The sequence below is a fragment of the Pagrus pagrus genome (genome assembly GCF_965226575.1).
Source record: "Pagrus pagrus genome assembly, chromosome: 22".
Classification (NCBI taxonomy): Eukaryota; Metazoa; Chordata; class Actinopteri; order Spariformes; family Sparidae; genus Pagrus; species Pagrus pagrus.
Window position 1 is genome coordinate 16,213,823 of NC_140204.1, and position 14,002 is coordinate 16,227,824.

The following is a 14,002-nucleotide window of genomic DNA, read 5'->3' on the forward strand; positions in this document are numbered from 1 at the left end:
GTTGTCTCAGACATCCTTTACACTATTCACATTACTTCAAATGATGCATGATTATTTACATGCATATTAAACACAAATACAAATGTCGGCCTGTATATCTGAACATGTATTTAATATATGTATACCATCTCTCTTTGATCTGTAATATCAGGACTGTACAATTGGTTGTTAAAATACATTAAGTTCATCACATTCGCCTAAGGGTAATGTGCTGTATATAGGATTCTAACTGTGCTTTAATTTGTACGTTTGTTATTTTCTACTTATCCCTTCTGAATTTCCCTTCAGGAATTCAGTAACATTTTATCTTGTCAAATTGAAATATGCTAAATGTCTGTGCATTATTTCGTACAAATTTCCCCAAACTTCAGTCATATTTGGTGTCTTTTGAAACTTTGGGATTTCCATAGAATTTAGACTAAAGTTCTGAGGGCTTGAACAATGTTTGACTGCACATCATGAGCCTTTAATGGCAAATTCACTGGCAGATCAGTGAAGTTTAATTAACTTTCCTCTAAATCCACAGCCGTCCCTGTTAAAACTGAAGTCACCAGGTCTTGTCACATTCTCTCGTCTCAAATTCTGCAACAACTGACGCTTTACCTTTTTGGAAAATAATGCAAATGAGGGATCTTGTTCACTCTTTGTTTCTCTGTCACACATTTCTCATGTCAATGCAAACAACCAAAACTGCATTTTCCCAGCAGTGATTCATAGGCCACGTCTCCTCACCTGCAGCCAGGCCAGCCTCTCAAAACACATGAAACTAGAGGGGGAGAGCTTCCCACACTGGAGACTAACTCTCAGAAACTTCAGCCTCAGAGATTTAAGACAACAGAAAGAGTGTAAACATCCGTCTGAGAATACCTTATTAACTTTGCAGAAAAAAATGCTCATATAAGTGACAGGCGGTTATTTAAATACCTGTTGGGTGGGTTAGAGATGACTACACAAATTGTCAGTTGTTCTGACATTTTAATTCGTCACCAGGTCATCTTTTGTTTATTTTTGTTGTTTGTTAAACTATTGGCTGTAGTGCTGTCAAAAACAACTTGTGACAAAGAAATGTGGTCTTGCTTTATCAGGAGCTAAAGATACTGATAATCTTACAGCATCAAACAACCTGTCTCTTAATCTAGTTTAGTTGGAACTGCGTCAAAGAAATGTAAAGAGATATCCAGATCAGCTACTGTTCCTTTGAATGGCAGCTCCACTGAATTGTATTGTGTGTGTAGAGTAATTCAGGCGGGCAGGGAGGAGCGACTATGTGAAATACTGTACCAGGAAGTGCAAAGTGCAGGCCTGGTTTGCATTCAAACGATCAGCCACGTGAGAGGATGAAAAGGAAAATCCTGTCCAACTTGCTTGGCAACAGCAGGTATGGGAGAGAGAAAGACAGAGAGAGAGAATACTATTTGTGTTTGAGTCATAGCTCGTGGCAAGTTTCGTTTGAGTCCAGACAACAATTGAGCTCGGTCAGTGGAGGGAATTAATAATGTTGCTTATGGTAAAGGCTTCAGCCATGACTAACTGGAAACTTACAAAATAAGGCCGAAATTAGGTCAATGGTAAAAGATGTTGATGTCTTGATCAGTTAAGGAAAATAACACAACATGTCATAACAAATATGAGAATTAATGTTTTAGACCCTTTAATATTCACATCTAATTATAATCAATTGCCAGATCATTAAAACAACATCTAGTATATAGAACAGTCATGTAAAATATGCTGCCAGTTTTAGTTTAAAGTGTTTTTCAGAAAAGTTGATTGAATTTTATGGTAATTATTTATTACCTGTTACTGAGGTGTTTCTAGACTACTCTTATTAAAATGAATAGTGTAAAGAATCATAAACATTATTCTTTATGAAAGGAGGATTTAGTTTAAGGGTTGTTATATTTAGTTAAAACTAAAGATAATACTTGATCAGTCTGGCCCACTCCTAGCTAAAACAGTCTTAGTTTTACTTAATAGGTGTACCTAATAAACTGATATTTAGCTTTAGTTGGCCTACAAAAGTTGTAAAAGAATAAATTTTTAAAAAAAAAATGTAATTAGCTAGGTACACTTGTTATAAACTAGCATTTAGCTTTAGCTTGGTAGGCTACTCTAGATGCACCCACCCATTAAAGTATCATGAAATATTTTTTTGTTTAAAGTAAATAAATACAAATTAAAATAAGGTTCACCCATGAAACTAGTTTTTAACTTTAGCTAGGTATACTTGGTGTACACTGTAAAGTAATGTTTAGCCTTAACCCATTTTAGTGTACCCTGTAAAGTAACATTTAGCTTTAGCTAAGTAGGCTACAAAAGATGCACCCATTAAACTAGCATTTAGATTTAGCTAGGTACACTTGGTGTGCCTGGAAACATAGCATTTAGTTTGAGCTAGGTACATAAGGTGCATCCATTACGCTAGCATTCAGTATTAGCTGGGGTACAGCAAGCTAACAGTACAGACATACACCCAAGGTTAGGTGTAGAAAGTGAATGTATTAACTTAAATCCAGTTTAGTCAGTGTGTAAAACAACAATGCATCACGTGTGCGGCTGTGTATTTAGTCACCACATTTCCATAAATTGCCTTACTGCCCTACATTTAGGCTATTGTTTTGTGTCTATGACTTATTAATTGATCACGTGTACAGGTCATTAATGTTGTTTGGGTGTTCTGCTGGATTAAACGCTCAGGTGAGACGTCAGGTAGGAGAGGGGCGTGGTCTGTCGAGGAACTGGGAAGAGGCGGAGGACAGAGCTGGAAACACACACAGGTAGATCACAAACGGTCTTATACAGACTCCCTGACACATGTAACCTGATATATCGACTGAAGCTGTGCTGATAACCTTCCTTAAATACGTCGGAGTTTGAACATTTTTGTCTGGTTCAGGATTCAGAGAGGAGTCGTGATTTGTGGGAGAGCCCCTCGTCGACGTCGTTGCAGGTTTCAGTCCCGACATGGATCAGTGTTCTCGGGGCGTGAGTGGTTAGGAAGAAGCTGTCAACTACCGGAGAGCAGGTTCTTCTGATTAACGGTGAGTGTCGCAGCATGTGTCTGTCTGTGGCCGGGTTTATAGGGACCCTGCTGACTGTAAACACCTCGTGTTTGTAAGTTTAGTCATGTTTGTTAGAAAACATCAGCAACATGTTGATTACATCGTGTGTTTTGACACAAACAATGTCTTTGTCCAAAGTCAGAGTTCTCAGATGACCATGTTGTTTCCCTTTACAAACTTACTCAAGTGCTTTAATTACAGTTTTAAAGTACTTTTGCTTTACTTGAGGTTAAATAAGGTTAAATAAATACACTCATTAGACAGTTACAGTTTAATGTACTTGTTTGGATTCAGGTTTTATTTACAAAAACATGTGTATGACCATGTATCAACAACACTGTGAGGGATTGCAGCTTTAAGAGAAGTGTTTATACATGCATGCATACATACAGGCAGTGCTGGAAGTAAATGTAAAGAGGTTGTGTTTAAATATTACTTTGGTAAAGACCAAGTAAAGTAAAAGTAAAGACCGCCCATATGAAAAGTACTTGAGTAAAAGACTAATATTGAATGTACTGAAGGAACAAAAGTCACTTAACTAAGTAAAAGTAAGAACAAAAACTGTGTATTTTCATCTGTGTACTTTTACATTGTAGTACTACAACAGAATATCTTCCTCTGCAGCTCAAACTGTCTACTTGGAAAAAAAAACTTTTAAGAGGCACACCCTTCACTTTTTTTGATACTACATCAGAAATATGTGAGTGTGATCTGACGTTATACATTCCTCTCTGTTAACGAAGCCGTGTCACAGATGAATGAGTGAGAGTGTCAAAGTGTGCGACTGTGCCCTGATCTTGCCGTGATCTCGGGCTCAGCCACAGGAAGCCGGCATCACTAAGTGTAAACAAAGGCTTTGCGACAAAAAAGTTGTAGCTGCGCTGGATAAACACCACCGCTGGTGGCCATTTGAAGTCGCGAGATAATGGCTTGTGAGATAAAAGTCAGGGCCAGTTTAACCAGCGACTGTAAAGCTATCCATTAAATAGTCTGACACTTGGTCACACATGCCATCAGGCTGAGAGGTTGTTTTTTTTTTTCTTTCAGTAGCTGTGCAGGTTAAAGATTCATCACTCTGTACATAGAGAGAATGATCACAGGGCTCTCTTTGTTTACCAACGTGCATCTATGTGAGTGCTTTCCTTTTTGAATTTGAATCTAACTTGCGGTGAACTTGCCTCACACCATCTCAAGCACTTAAGTTGGGTGCAAATTAATTGGGAGTTGTCCCTGTAAAAAAAAAAAGAAAGAAAAAAAATCAAGCCCGGGCTCGTACCCTGCTGCAGCATCAGTTGGGTTAAGTAAGAGCAGGTTGATCGCTGGAGACAATGAAGCCGCGCTCGTGGTTGTTTTTTTTCCCAGGGTAGCTGACGGGAGAATGTTCCCTGACTCATACCTGCTGCTGGGCTTGGTGTGCTGATAAGCGGGTGATATATGACTGTACGGCCCCTCCAGTATCATTAAGAGGTGAAGCCAGAGGTTACAGCCAACTACAGAAGAATTTGCTGCGTTTTACCCTTTCGTTTCTTAGCAATAAGGAAGCTATGCAAACTCAATCATCCTTGTTATTGCAGCCATGGCTAGGGAGGACGCTGTAATTGTGTAATAGTGCACGCTGAAGGAGCAGCATGTACGAATTAGAGTTTAAAACAGTCAGAAATAAACCAAAATCAGCTACAGAATGTGAGGAAATAACAGTTTTGACGTCTCTGTATTGTGTTGAAGAGATATCCAGCGGTGTTAGCATGCTAACCAGCTAGCCTCTTTCTCCAGGGGCTCCAAAGCTCCTGTGCCGTCGGTGTAAACACCAACATTCCCCTGGAGAACTTCACCTACGTATAAAAAGGTATAATGAGCATCAGTTAGCAGTTAGTCTGGTGGTATGCTGCCCATATTTCCTGGTAGTGTGACTTCAAGCTGGCCCATTCTTATGTATTGATGTCAAGGAAGTGCTTACCTGGAAGCAGATGCTGCTGCTGTCAATACACAGCATGACCTGAGCTGTTACATCAATACTGTGTGAGCAGAATCCTGTCTGACTGGTGTCTCTGAACTGCAGACAAGAAAATGTTTCCACCTCTTGGTTTTTTTTTTTGTCACGCTGCTTCAGGACTCCCAGCAGGACGCTTTCCTCCGAGGTTCACAATGAGTCACGACCCAGTCAACAGCGCCGTTACTGGACCTACTCGTTCATGCTTCTGAGAGAAACACAACCTTATGTGTCTGTTTTGTCTCCAGCTGTTCCTACGGAAGAGGATTGTAACAAAACTCTTTCAAACTCTGCTGACTTTTTAGGATTAAAGCCAGACTTTTGCGAAAAAAGTCAGAACCTAATTGTTTTTTACAGAGGCCCTAATCCTCCTCCTGTATGTTTATCTCATTATACTCTCATTTGTGTAGCTACCAGCATATGCAAATGTTATCTTCATGTACACTTCTGCCGTTTTGGGCGACAGTATGAGATCCCGTCTCATGGGTCACAGACAAACTGCTCGTTAAAAGTTGGCACATAGCTAAAAGCTGAACAATTCCCCCTCTGGCATCTTGCACCGAGGGCTTTTTGTAAGGTCTCCATGGCGACCTAACAAGGCTGAGTGGGAGTGAAGTTACCGTTTAACAGTCTTTTTAATGAGATGAGGAGGAGCGCTGGTTCTTTATTGTGTCTTTGTGTTTTGTTTCAGGTCTCCGGATTGGAAGAAAAACACCCAAAAGTTTTACTGATCAAAAACAAAAAAGATTTGAGCAAAAAAAGTGCACTAAAGCTCCTCTTTTAACCTTTGGATCCTAAAGGCAGGTCGGCCGGGTCATGCTGATGGACCCGGACACTCAGTGGCTGTACCAGCTCCTGGCCGAGGTCCAGTTGGAGAAGTTCTACCTGCGCGTGAGAGATGGCCTCAACATCACCCGCATCGAGCACTTCACCTACGTCAAGGAGTCGGACCTGGAGCAGATAGGAATCAGCAAACCAGGTGAGCCTGAACGTCTCCCCTTGATCATCACGCTGGGTAGAAATCAATACATTCTGTCCTCTCAGACAGGAAGGATTTCATCCTTTGGCTCAATAATTGATGTTTTGTTAATCACAAGACAAAGACGGGGTAAAATCGCTTCTAGTGTAAACAAGCATTGTCTTCTGTTGACCCACAGTAGTGTGTTTGTCTTTTGAAATCCCCTAATCAACCTTTGGATTTACAACACTGATGGATGAATGGTTTATTTCCATAAAGTAATGTTTGGCAGTAAATCTTAAGTCCAGGATTTGGATTCCTGTCCCGCTCAGCGACTCTAATGTAATTGTCATTCAGTTAGTCTATCAAACATCTAAATTCAAGGTGATGTCTTTAAAGTGCTTGTTTTGTCTGGCCAACTGTCTCAAAGTGAAAGATATTTGAAGTAATCTGAAATAAGGAAGATATGTCATGTTAGGATTACTCACATTTGTCTTTCTTCCAGCACAAAGAAGATTATGGGAGGCTCTGAAACGCTACAAGGCAAAATCACGCTCATGGATACCCAAGGTCAGAAACATGTAGATACACTGTATATCATATCTGTCGTGTGGACATAACATGTTACAGTCAGTAATACAGTTTCATTGATTTCTTCAGGTGTTAAGCGGTCGAGGTGTGGATGGCGGGGAGCAGGGGAGCGGAGGCGTCCCGGCTCAGCCTCAGGAGGGCGCTGGTCGGGCTCTGCCATCTCTCATCCAGGACAGTGAGCTGCTGCTGGCAGAGAAGCTGGGCTCGGGGTCCTTTGGGGTGGTGAGGAAGGGAGAGTGGCACACACCCACTGGGAGAGTGGTAAGAGTGTTTTTTGTCTTCTCCTGACAGACGCTGTGTATCCTGTACTGTTTAACCAGCAGCTACAGCTACAGTCCGTCTCTCTCTTCTATTTGTTTCAGTTGCCTGTAGCAGTAAAGTCCCTGAGGAGCAGCATGTCCAAGCAGACGGACACTCTGACGGACTTCCTCCAAGAGGTGACCACCATGCAGTCACTGGACCACCCCAACATCATCCGACTTTACGGTGTGGTGCTCACGCAGCCTCTCAAGATGGTAAGTGGTTTGAACGCAGAGAACAGGAGTTAATTGGGGTTGATATTTAGATCTATTTAAGCACAGGCGTGTTTATTTTTCCTTCCTTTAGGTGACAGAGCTGGCCCAATTCGGGTCACTATACGACACGCTGCGCTCGCGTCAGTACGAGTACCCTCTGCTCCGCCTCTGGCTCTTCGCTAACCAGATCGTGGCGGGTATGGATTACCTCGAGACCAGGAGGTTCATCCACAGGGACCTGGCTGCGAGGAACGTGCTGCTGGCGTCCAGGGAGATGGTGAAGATCGGGGACTTTGGCCTGATGAGAGGCCTGAGCCAGGAGAGGGACCACTACGTCATGTCGGCACACAGGAGGATCCCGTTTGCATGGTGAGGACTGAGATTCAAAGGTGGAGGAAGAAAATGATGTTTAACATTCTCACTAATCACCTGTTCTCCTCCAGGTGTGCTCCAGAGAGTCTCCGTGTCGGCTCCTTCTCCCATTCCTCGGACGTGTGGATGTTCGCTGTCACCGTGTGGGAAATGTTCACCTACTGTGAGGAGCCCTGGTTCGGTCTGTCGGGCAGACAGGTACATGCTTATAAAGTTCACGCGTTCTTGTCTTCGTGTCTGGAATGCGTCCCCGCCCTTGTGACGATTAGTTTTGCAATTACGCTCCGTGATTCAGAGTTTTCATATCCCTGACGTTCGCTCTCTTCAATCCAGATTTTGTGGCGTGTGGAACGTGAGGATGAGCGTCTGGAGAGACCGCCGGACTGCCCGCAAGAGCTGTACACAATCATGAGGAAGTGCTGGGCCTGCAGTCCTTCCGACAGACCCAGCTTCGCCCAGCTCATCACGATGGTGGCAGAGGTGTGAAACATAATGCGAAGCTTTGAGTGCACACGTTTTGAGCGAATCGCTGTATTATTTTCCTCACTCCTGTCTGTATTTGCAGGCTAAACCAATGGAGGTGCAAGCAACGAGAGACTTCGCCGAGCCCAGGAAACTTGCACTTGTGGCCAACGACCTTGTGACCGTCATAGACCATGGGTGGGTGAGAGAAAGAAAGGAGGGTGGGACTGAAAGAGTAAATGAGACACTCTGACCAACACAATGGGCCTTTGTGGAGATAAAACAGGGGTTTAAATCGGCCTCGTCTCAAAAGTGCATTCCAGCCATGAGCTCATGGTGTCCTCGAGTGCAGTTTGCTTTGTTTGTTTGAACGAGTCCGACAGCTTCGACACAGTCTTGGTGCATATGCTATTTGTTGTGTCACTGTTTGCATTTCTTTCAATTCTTACTACACATGTGTAATCTAGACACATGCACAGAAAACCTAAAGTTAGCATCAAGCAACATAAATACACATAAATCCATAAAAATAAAGAAATCCTGGTTAACACTACTAGCTAGTTACCAGTATCAGGTAAAAACATATTTTTCTTTTAACTTCATCAGCAATCACACAACATCGACAAGTCTAATACATTCAGAGGTTTTTACTTGGTCTGGTATGACTAGTAGCTTATGGTGGCTAACGTTAGCTCACTTAAAAAATTGTTATTTCTGCACGATGGACTTAACAGGACCAGCTCCTTAACTTGTGCCACTCTCCTGCTACATTTTAGCTTCGACCATTGTGCTGCTGCTCAGCAAAGCTAGTCTCACTTTACTCAACAGAAGCTTTTTGGTTTCTAACTGTTCTTCCTCTCTCTGTGTAGTCTGGAGCTGTGTGAGTGGAAGGGCCAGAACCAGAGGACGCTGTCGGTTGGCTGGTTTCCCGCAAGCCTCACCGCGCCCACGCTCCCTCCCGCCGCCGCTGTCGCACTCGCCGGGAGCTCCGGGCCCAACCCTGCTCCTACCTCAGCTTACATCTCCACCCCGATGAAGGGCAGCCTGCAGCACACGGGGCACGGAGACCTCAAACCTGAGCGCTCCTGGGGGACACCTGAGGGCAAGGACGAGTCAGTGAAGCTTATCTTTCATTCTCTTGTTTAGGGTCTTTGGTATATTTGATTTCATGTAAAATAACTCAGGAATTATAGTTTACTGACTGAGCTTAATTCCAAGTAATGACGGGGATATTATGATTACAACTAACTGTCTAAACAAACAGGCCCAGAGATACAAAGTTCATCACTAGTGGCTGTTATGAACAATGTTAAAATGTTTTACAGTCGGTGTCTCTTTTATTGCTTTATAGCCTTGGCAGCCTTTGCTGCTTTTCTTTTAATTTGCTGACTTTCCAGAATACTACAAAACAAAGGAAAGTAGTTGATAGCTACGATACCTGAATGAGCAGGTCCCCATGTCTCTTACTCAGCCTGTATCATGCTCAAAACCATATAATCTTTCATCTCACTGAGTTTAATTGCAGAATGCTTACAGCAGTGCAGCCCTGAACCTTCACCTGCTGTCAGTCAATGTAGCGTCGTGATCGTCATGTGTTTGTGTAGCTCACGTGTTTACTATTCTGACCTGTGCAGCAATGGCAGCTGGAGGCCGAGCCCTGCCAGGGAGAAGGACGGCTCCAATCTGCAGAAAATGGCAGGTAGGAACTTTCAATAAAACCACTGCCGAGTGTAGCAGGTAAAGCTACAAGGTGGACCTTATGTCATCTGGGATTTTGAATAGTAATGTACTTTTTCTTATAAGACACTGCTTTCAAAATTACCGTCCATTTCTTTTTCACATATTCCACTTTCCTTAGACATGAAGCACCTCATCCATACAAGAAGTAACTGAAGCTACATGTTCATTCATTCTCTCACTTATTTGCTCATTTGCTTATGGTTGACCAGTCTGCCCTCTTGTGGCTATAAAGGCTACCGTAGCCGTGCCTACATACACTCTGAACGAGGATCCCACTTCTGTTCATTACAAATATATGTTGCGCACTGTACATTGTGCATAAAAAAGTCTTCTTCCTGTGTCTTCAGGTATATCCCGGAGTCTGGAGTCAGTCGTGAGCGGACATCGGCCTCGCTCTCACACAGTAGGGGTGCTCAGAGTGGATCAACATGGCAGACTCATGCCCCCCGTGATGGCAGCTCATAGTGTGGTGATGCAGCAGGACCCGCGCCGCTTCAGTGAAGCCAGCATCATTCCACCTCCGCGACCGCCGCCACCCAACCTGAAACGTTTGAACATGAAATGCCAGAGGCCCCAAATCGTCCCGGCCCCAGGCACCTCGTGGCCTCCGCAGGCAGTCCAGCCCCCTGTGGGGCAGCCTCAACCTCAACCTCAACCACAACCACAACACCAACCCCAGCAGGCCATCGGAGGCTCCAACCTGGGTAAAATGGTCCACATGGCACGCTCGACCCCGCTGCTGGATGATCACACAGACAGCAGAGAGAGGGATCGGAACAGAGAGCGGGATAAGTCGCCTCATGTGCAGAACACGAAGGAAAGTCTCGTCTCACAGGTAGGAGACCGATTTATTTGTCTTTTTCAGTTGGAAAACTTGTTCGGTGGATGGAAATATAACCTTCATCACTCTGCTCTTCTCAGGTTATGGAAGCAGTGCATGGAGTGACCATTGAAGAGGTTCATATGGCGCTTCAGCGCAGTGACTGGAACCCAGTGCGAGCTGAACAACAACTCAAGGTCAGACAACAATATGACTTAACTTAAAAAAAAAAAAAAAGTCATCTAGGCCTACCTGCTTATGTTGCAAAGATATATTAGTTCATAAATGTGTGCAAAGTGTCACTAAGTGATTTTCATATGACATAAAAGGCATCAAGACTGGATTTAAAAGAAGCCCAAAACAACATAAATCACATTTAAAGGTGCAATATGTAAGAACTGGGGCAAGAAATAGGAGGCAGCATATCGCCAGAGTAACCACTAACTGCTGCTAACTGTAGCTGCAGTTAGCTTATCAGCTCAGTTAGCCATGCAATGAGGGGTCCAGACTGTGAGCTCTGGTATTACAAGAGAGGACAGTCCCTGGGCTAGCTGCTTAGCATGCTAACTTCAGTAGATATCTCTGCAACACAGTACATGTTTAAACTCTTATGTCTTCACATTCTGTTGATAACTTTTGTAAAGTTTTCTTTTTTTTTAGCTAAAATTCTTACATATTGCACCTTTTTAAAAATAATTTATAATAAACAACAAATGGAATAACATAAAAACATAAATATAAAATCACAGTGCAATGACAGATATTAAGGTTTAACTTGATGAAATTAAGTTTTGACCCCAACAATGTACAATATCAACAAAGGAAGGACTTTAAATGATACTGTGCTCACATTTTGCATATAACCAACTAATGTTCAATCAAATTACCACAAACTAAATTAACACATCGAAAACCTGAGGCCAGGTAGAGTTAGTGTAGCTTTAGAGTTGAGTGCTAGGTGCATAATGGAGCCTGTTGTGTTCACTCTACTTAATGCAAACTCAGAAGCCTTCGTGTGGTAGGCGGGGGCGGTGAGTCGGGGGGGTGTTGCAAAATTTGTGCACTAACAGGTTAATCCGGTCACGCTTTATAGGCATTTTTCCTGTGGACCAGGTAGTTTAGCATGATGCTGCCACAGATACTTGAAGTCTTTTTATAGCAGCAATCAAGTTAATTTGAACCTCTTCATTTAGATCATTCGAGCAAATCTGTAAAGTGTCAAGAAGTAGGAGTTAGATGCTCATCATTATCTTGCCATGGCAACAGCAGCACATGCAAATTCTGCGGCCAGTAGCTCCTTCAAATTTCGCCGCATTTTTGATTTTTAACTGTTACTAGTTACTTATGATGAAGTATCACTTATGATCATCAGCATGGGAGAAGAAAGCTCGGGTTTTGGAATAAGAGCAGCTTTGACCTCGAGATGATCCCTGCCCGCGGCATCTTTCGACCATCCAACCTGTTCTTCCAGACCATCCCAGGAAGGAGACGGCGGAGCTCAAGGATGGGAGACGTGCTAGTCAAGTTTGGATTCAAGGCTGCTCCTGGATAACGTCTGGTCGCAGGGAAATGACTTGGAAAAAGTGAGAATCAGAGACTGTTACGCCCACAACATCCAGGATCAAGCTGTTGCACTCGAGTGATGGACCGTGTTCAGAGCCGACAGAACACGCGACGAGGAGAGGTGGACTGTGTGTTTAGGTCATTGATGCTTGATGTACAAACGCTGAGTGTTTACCAGATGTCGGACTTTCAATATTAAGATGCCGACCGCATTATCATCAACGTCTTGTTGCTGTTGGTCACATTCACGCCGGCCGACACAAATGTTAAAAAGGCACTGTTTATGTATATATATATATTTATATAAATAACTGTATTATGTTCCATTAGTGTGAGTTTATAAACTTTCATTTTGTTATGCCTCCCTGTGTTGTATAATATAATAAATAACCCTGAACCTTCTAGTGTGTATGATTCTGTGTAAAATTAGGCCTAGTGCCACTTTAAAGATGTAATATTAACATTCTGCATTAAAATGTCTAAAAACAACCAGACCTGTTTTAATATATTTTGAGTTGTGTGCTTACATGATCCCAAATGTTTCCAACAGTGTTCATTCACAATGCTTGTTGTTTAACAATGGAGACAACAACTCCCATGATCCCATGCTACTTCACAACAATGTCAAACTATGTCACTTGTTTTTAATTGTCTCGATTGACCACTAGTGGGAGAAAATGCATAAGATTGCATTTAATCAATGAACAATGATTTTATATCATTTGTAAAAACCTTTCTTAAAAGCTCATTCAACAGTGAGCAACGTTTCAGAATATTGCTGTATGTGATTCTGTAATAAAATGCAATAAAACACCAAAGCGTGTTGCACTGCAGGACGCTCAACAATGATTTCACAGCAGGTGTTTTGCATTTGAATGCTGATGAAAATCACCTGTTTTGAGAGGGTGGCCTGAAAGCAAATAACCCACAGTTTTCTTAACTCGAGTTCTGTTTGTCTTACTTACTTGTGTTCATGGCTTTGTGTAACTGGGTTGCTGCTTCTGATCCCTGCCTTCTTATTTTGTGTCTCCTCAGTTGGAGCAGCTGTACAGGCTGAGCCTCTGCTCCAGAGAGGACTGTGTGAGGATCCTCTCCAGGTACCAGTGGAACCTGCAGCAGGCAAGCCGCTACCTGATCCGATGGTCGCGGGAAGGCTCCGGCGAGAGGGAGCGACCTCCGGTTGGCGCAGCACGAGTCTGAAGTGATTTTTCTGGCTGATTTTGAATGCATGGATGGTTGACTTTTACGGCATGCATCTTTTCTAACATTGACACACTCTGACACTGGAAGCTGCCCAATACAACTCGCTGTAGGTAGAGATGGGAGGTCCAGTGCAAATGAAAGTAGAAAAATGAAAATGGTTGAATGTAAAAAAGGAAAAATGTGTAGAAATGTGAATTTAGCAAAAAGGCTAAATGTCTACCCACTGTTTTTACATTTTGAATGAGACACTGTCCAACACATGATGTGTTTTGCAAATAGTTTTTGTATCTTAATGAAATTGTATATATTGTATTAGAAAATACTGTTTTACTGAATAAAATTGATGATCTGGTCTTAATGCTGAGCTGCCATGTCATAATATGAGCTATTGGCAGTTGAGTTGCACTATGGGTAATGTAGGTGCCGGGTTTTGAAAAGGAAAAAGAAGGAATACGTGGTATAGAGAAACAAAAGGCACTATCTCCGGTTGTGCTGCTGCTTTAATGATGCTGCTGTTGGTGATTGAGTTGCATTGTGGGTAATGTCTGCGTCAGGTTTTGAAAAGAAAAAATCCATTTCGCAAATATTTAGTGTCTTAAAATTTATGCTAACATTGCGCTGAACGCAGGATCAGAGCTCTGTGGGCCTTTTCATTTCTATTTTAACAGGGAGGTCATGAACTCTTGTGCTGCTGAGTCATCAACCCCGTCACACCTTGGAGATACA

The 14,002-nt window shown here is 42.8% G+C and overlaps 1 protein-coding gene across 3 annotated transcripts; it reads left to right on the forward strand.

Annotated features, from left to right (window-relative positions):
- Positions 1-2,705: 2,705 nt before the first annotated feature.
- tnk1 (tyrosine kinase, non-receptor, 1) lies at positions 2,706-13,634 on the forward strand. 3 transcript variants are annotated; one of them, XM_084344831.1, is made up of 15 exons: positions 2,706-2,777; positions 2,897-3,041; positions 5,853-6,031; positions 6,516-6,580; positions 6,671-6,862; positions 6,964-7,116; positions 7,208-7,485; positions 7,560-7,686; positions 7,822-7,968; positions 8,054-8,148; positions 8,820-9,062; positions 9,585-9,649; positions 10,038-10,525; positions 10,612-10,707; positions 11,883-12,556. In XM_084344831.1, exons 3-15 carry the CDS (start codon positions 5,869-5,871, stop codon positions 12,060-12,062), a joined length of 2,292 nt encoding a protein of 763 aa, XP_084200957.1. In that variant the 5' UTR covers positions 2,706-2,777; positions 2,897-3,041; positions 5,853-5,868; the 3' UTR covers positions 12,063-12,556. The 3 variants fall into 3 exon arrangements, with proteins under 3 accessions (XP_084200957.1, XP_084200958.1, XP_084200956.1); XM_084344832.1 differs by lacking the exons at positions 2,706-2,777; positions 11,883-12,556 and adding an exon at positions 13,109-13,634 and having other exon boundaries at positions 2,792-3,041; XM_084344830.1 differs by lacking the exon at positions 2,706-2,777 and having other exon boundaries at positions 2,792-3,041.
- Positions 13,635-14,002: the final 368 nt, after the last annotated feature.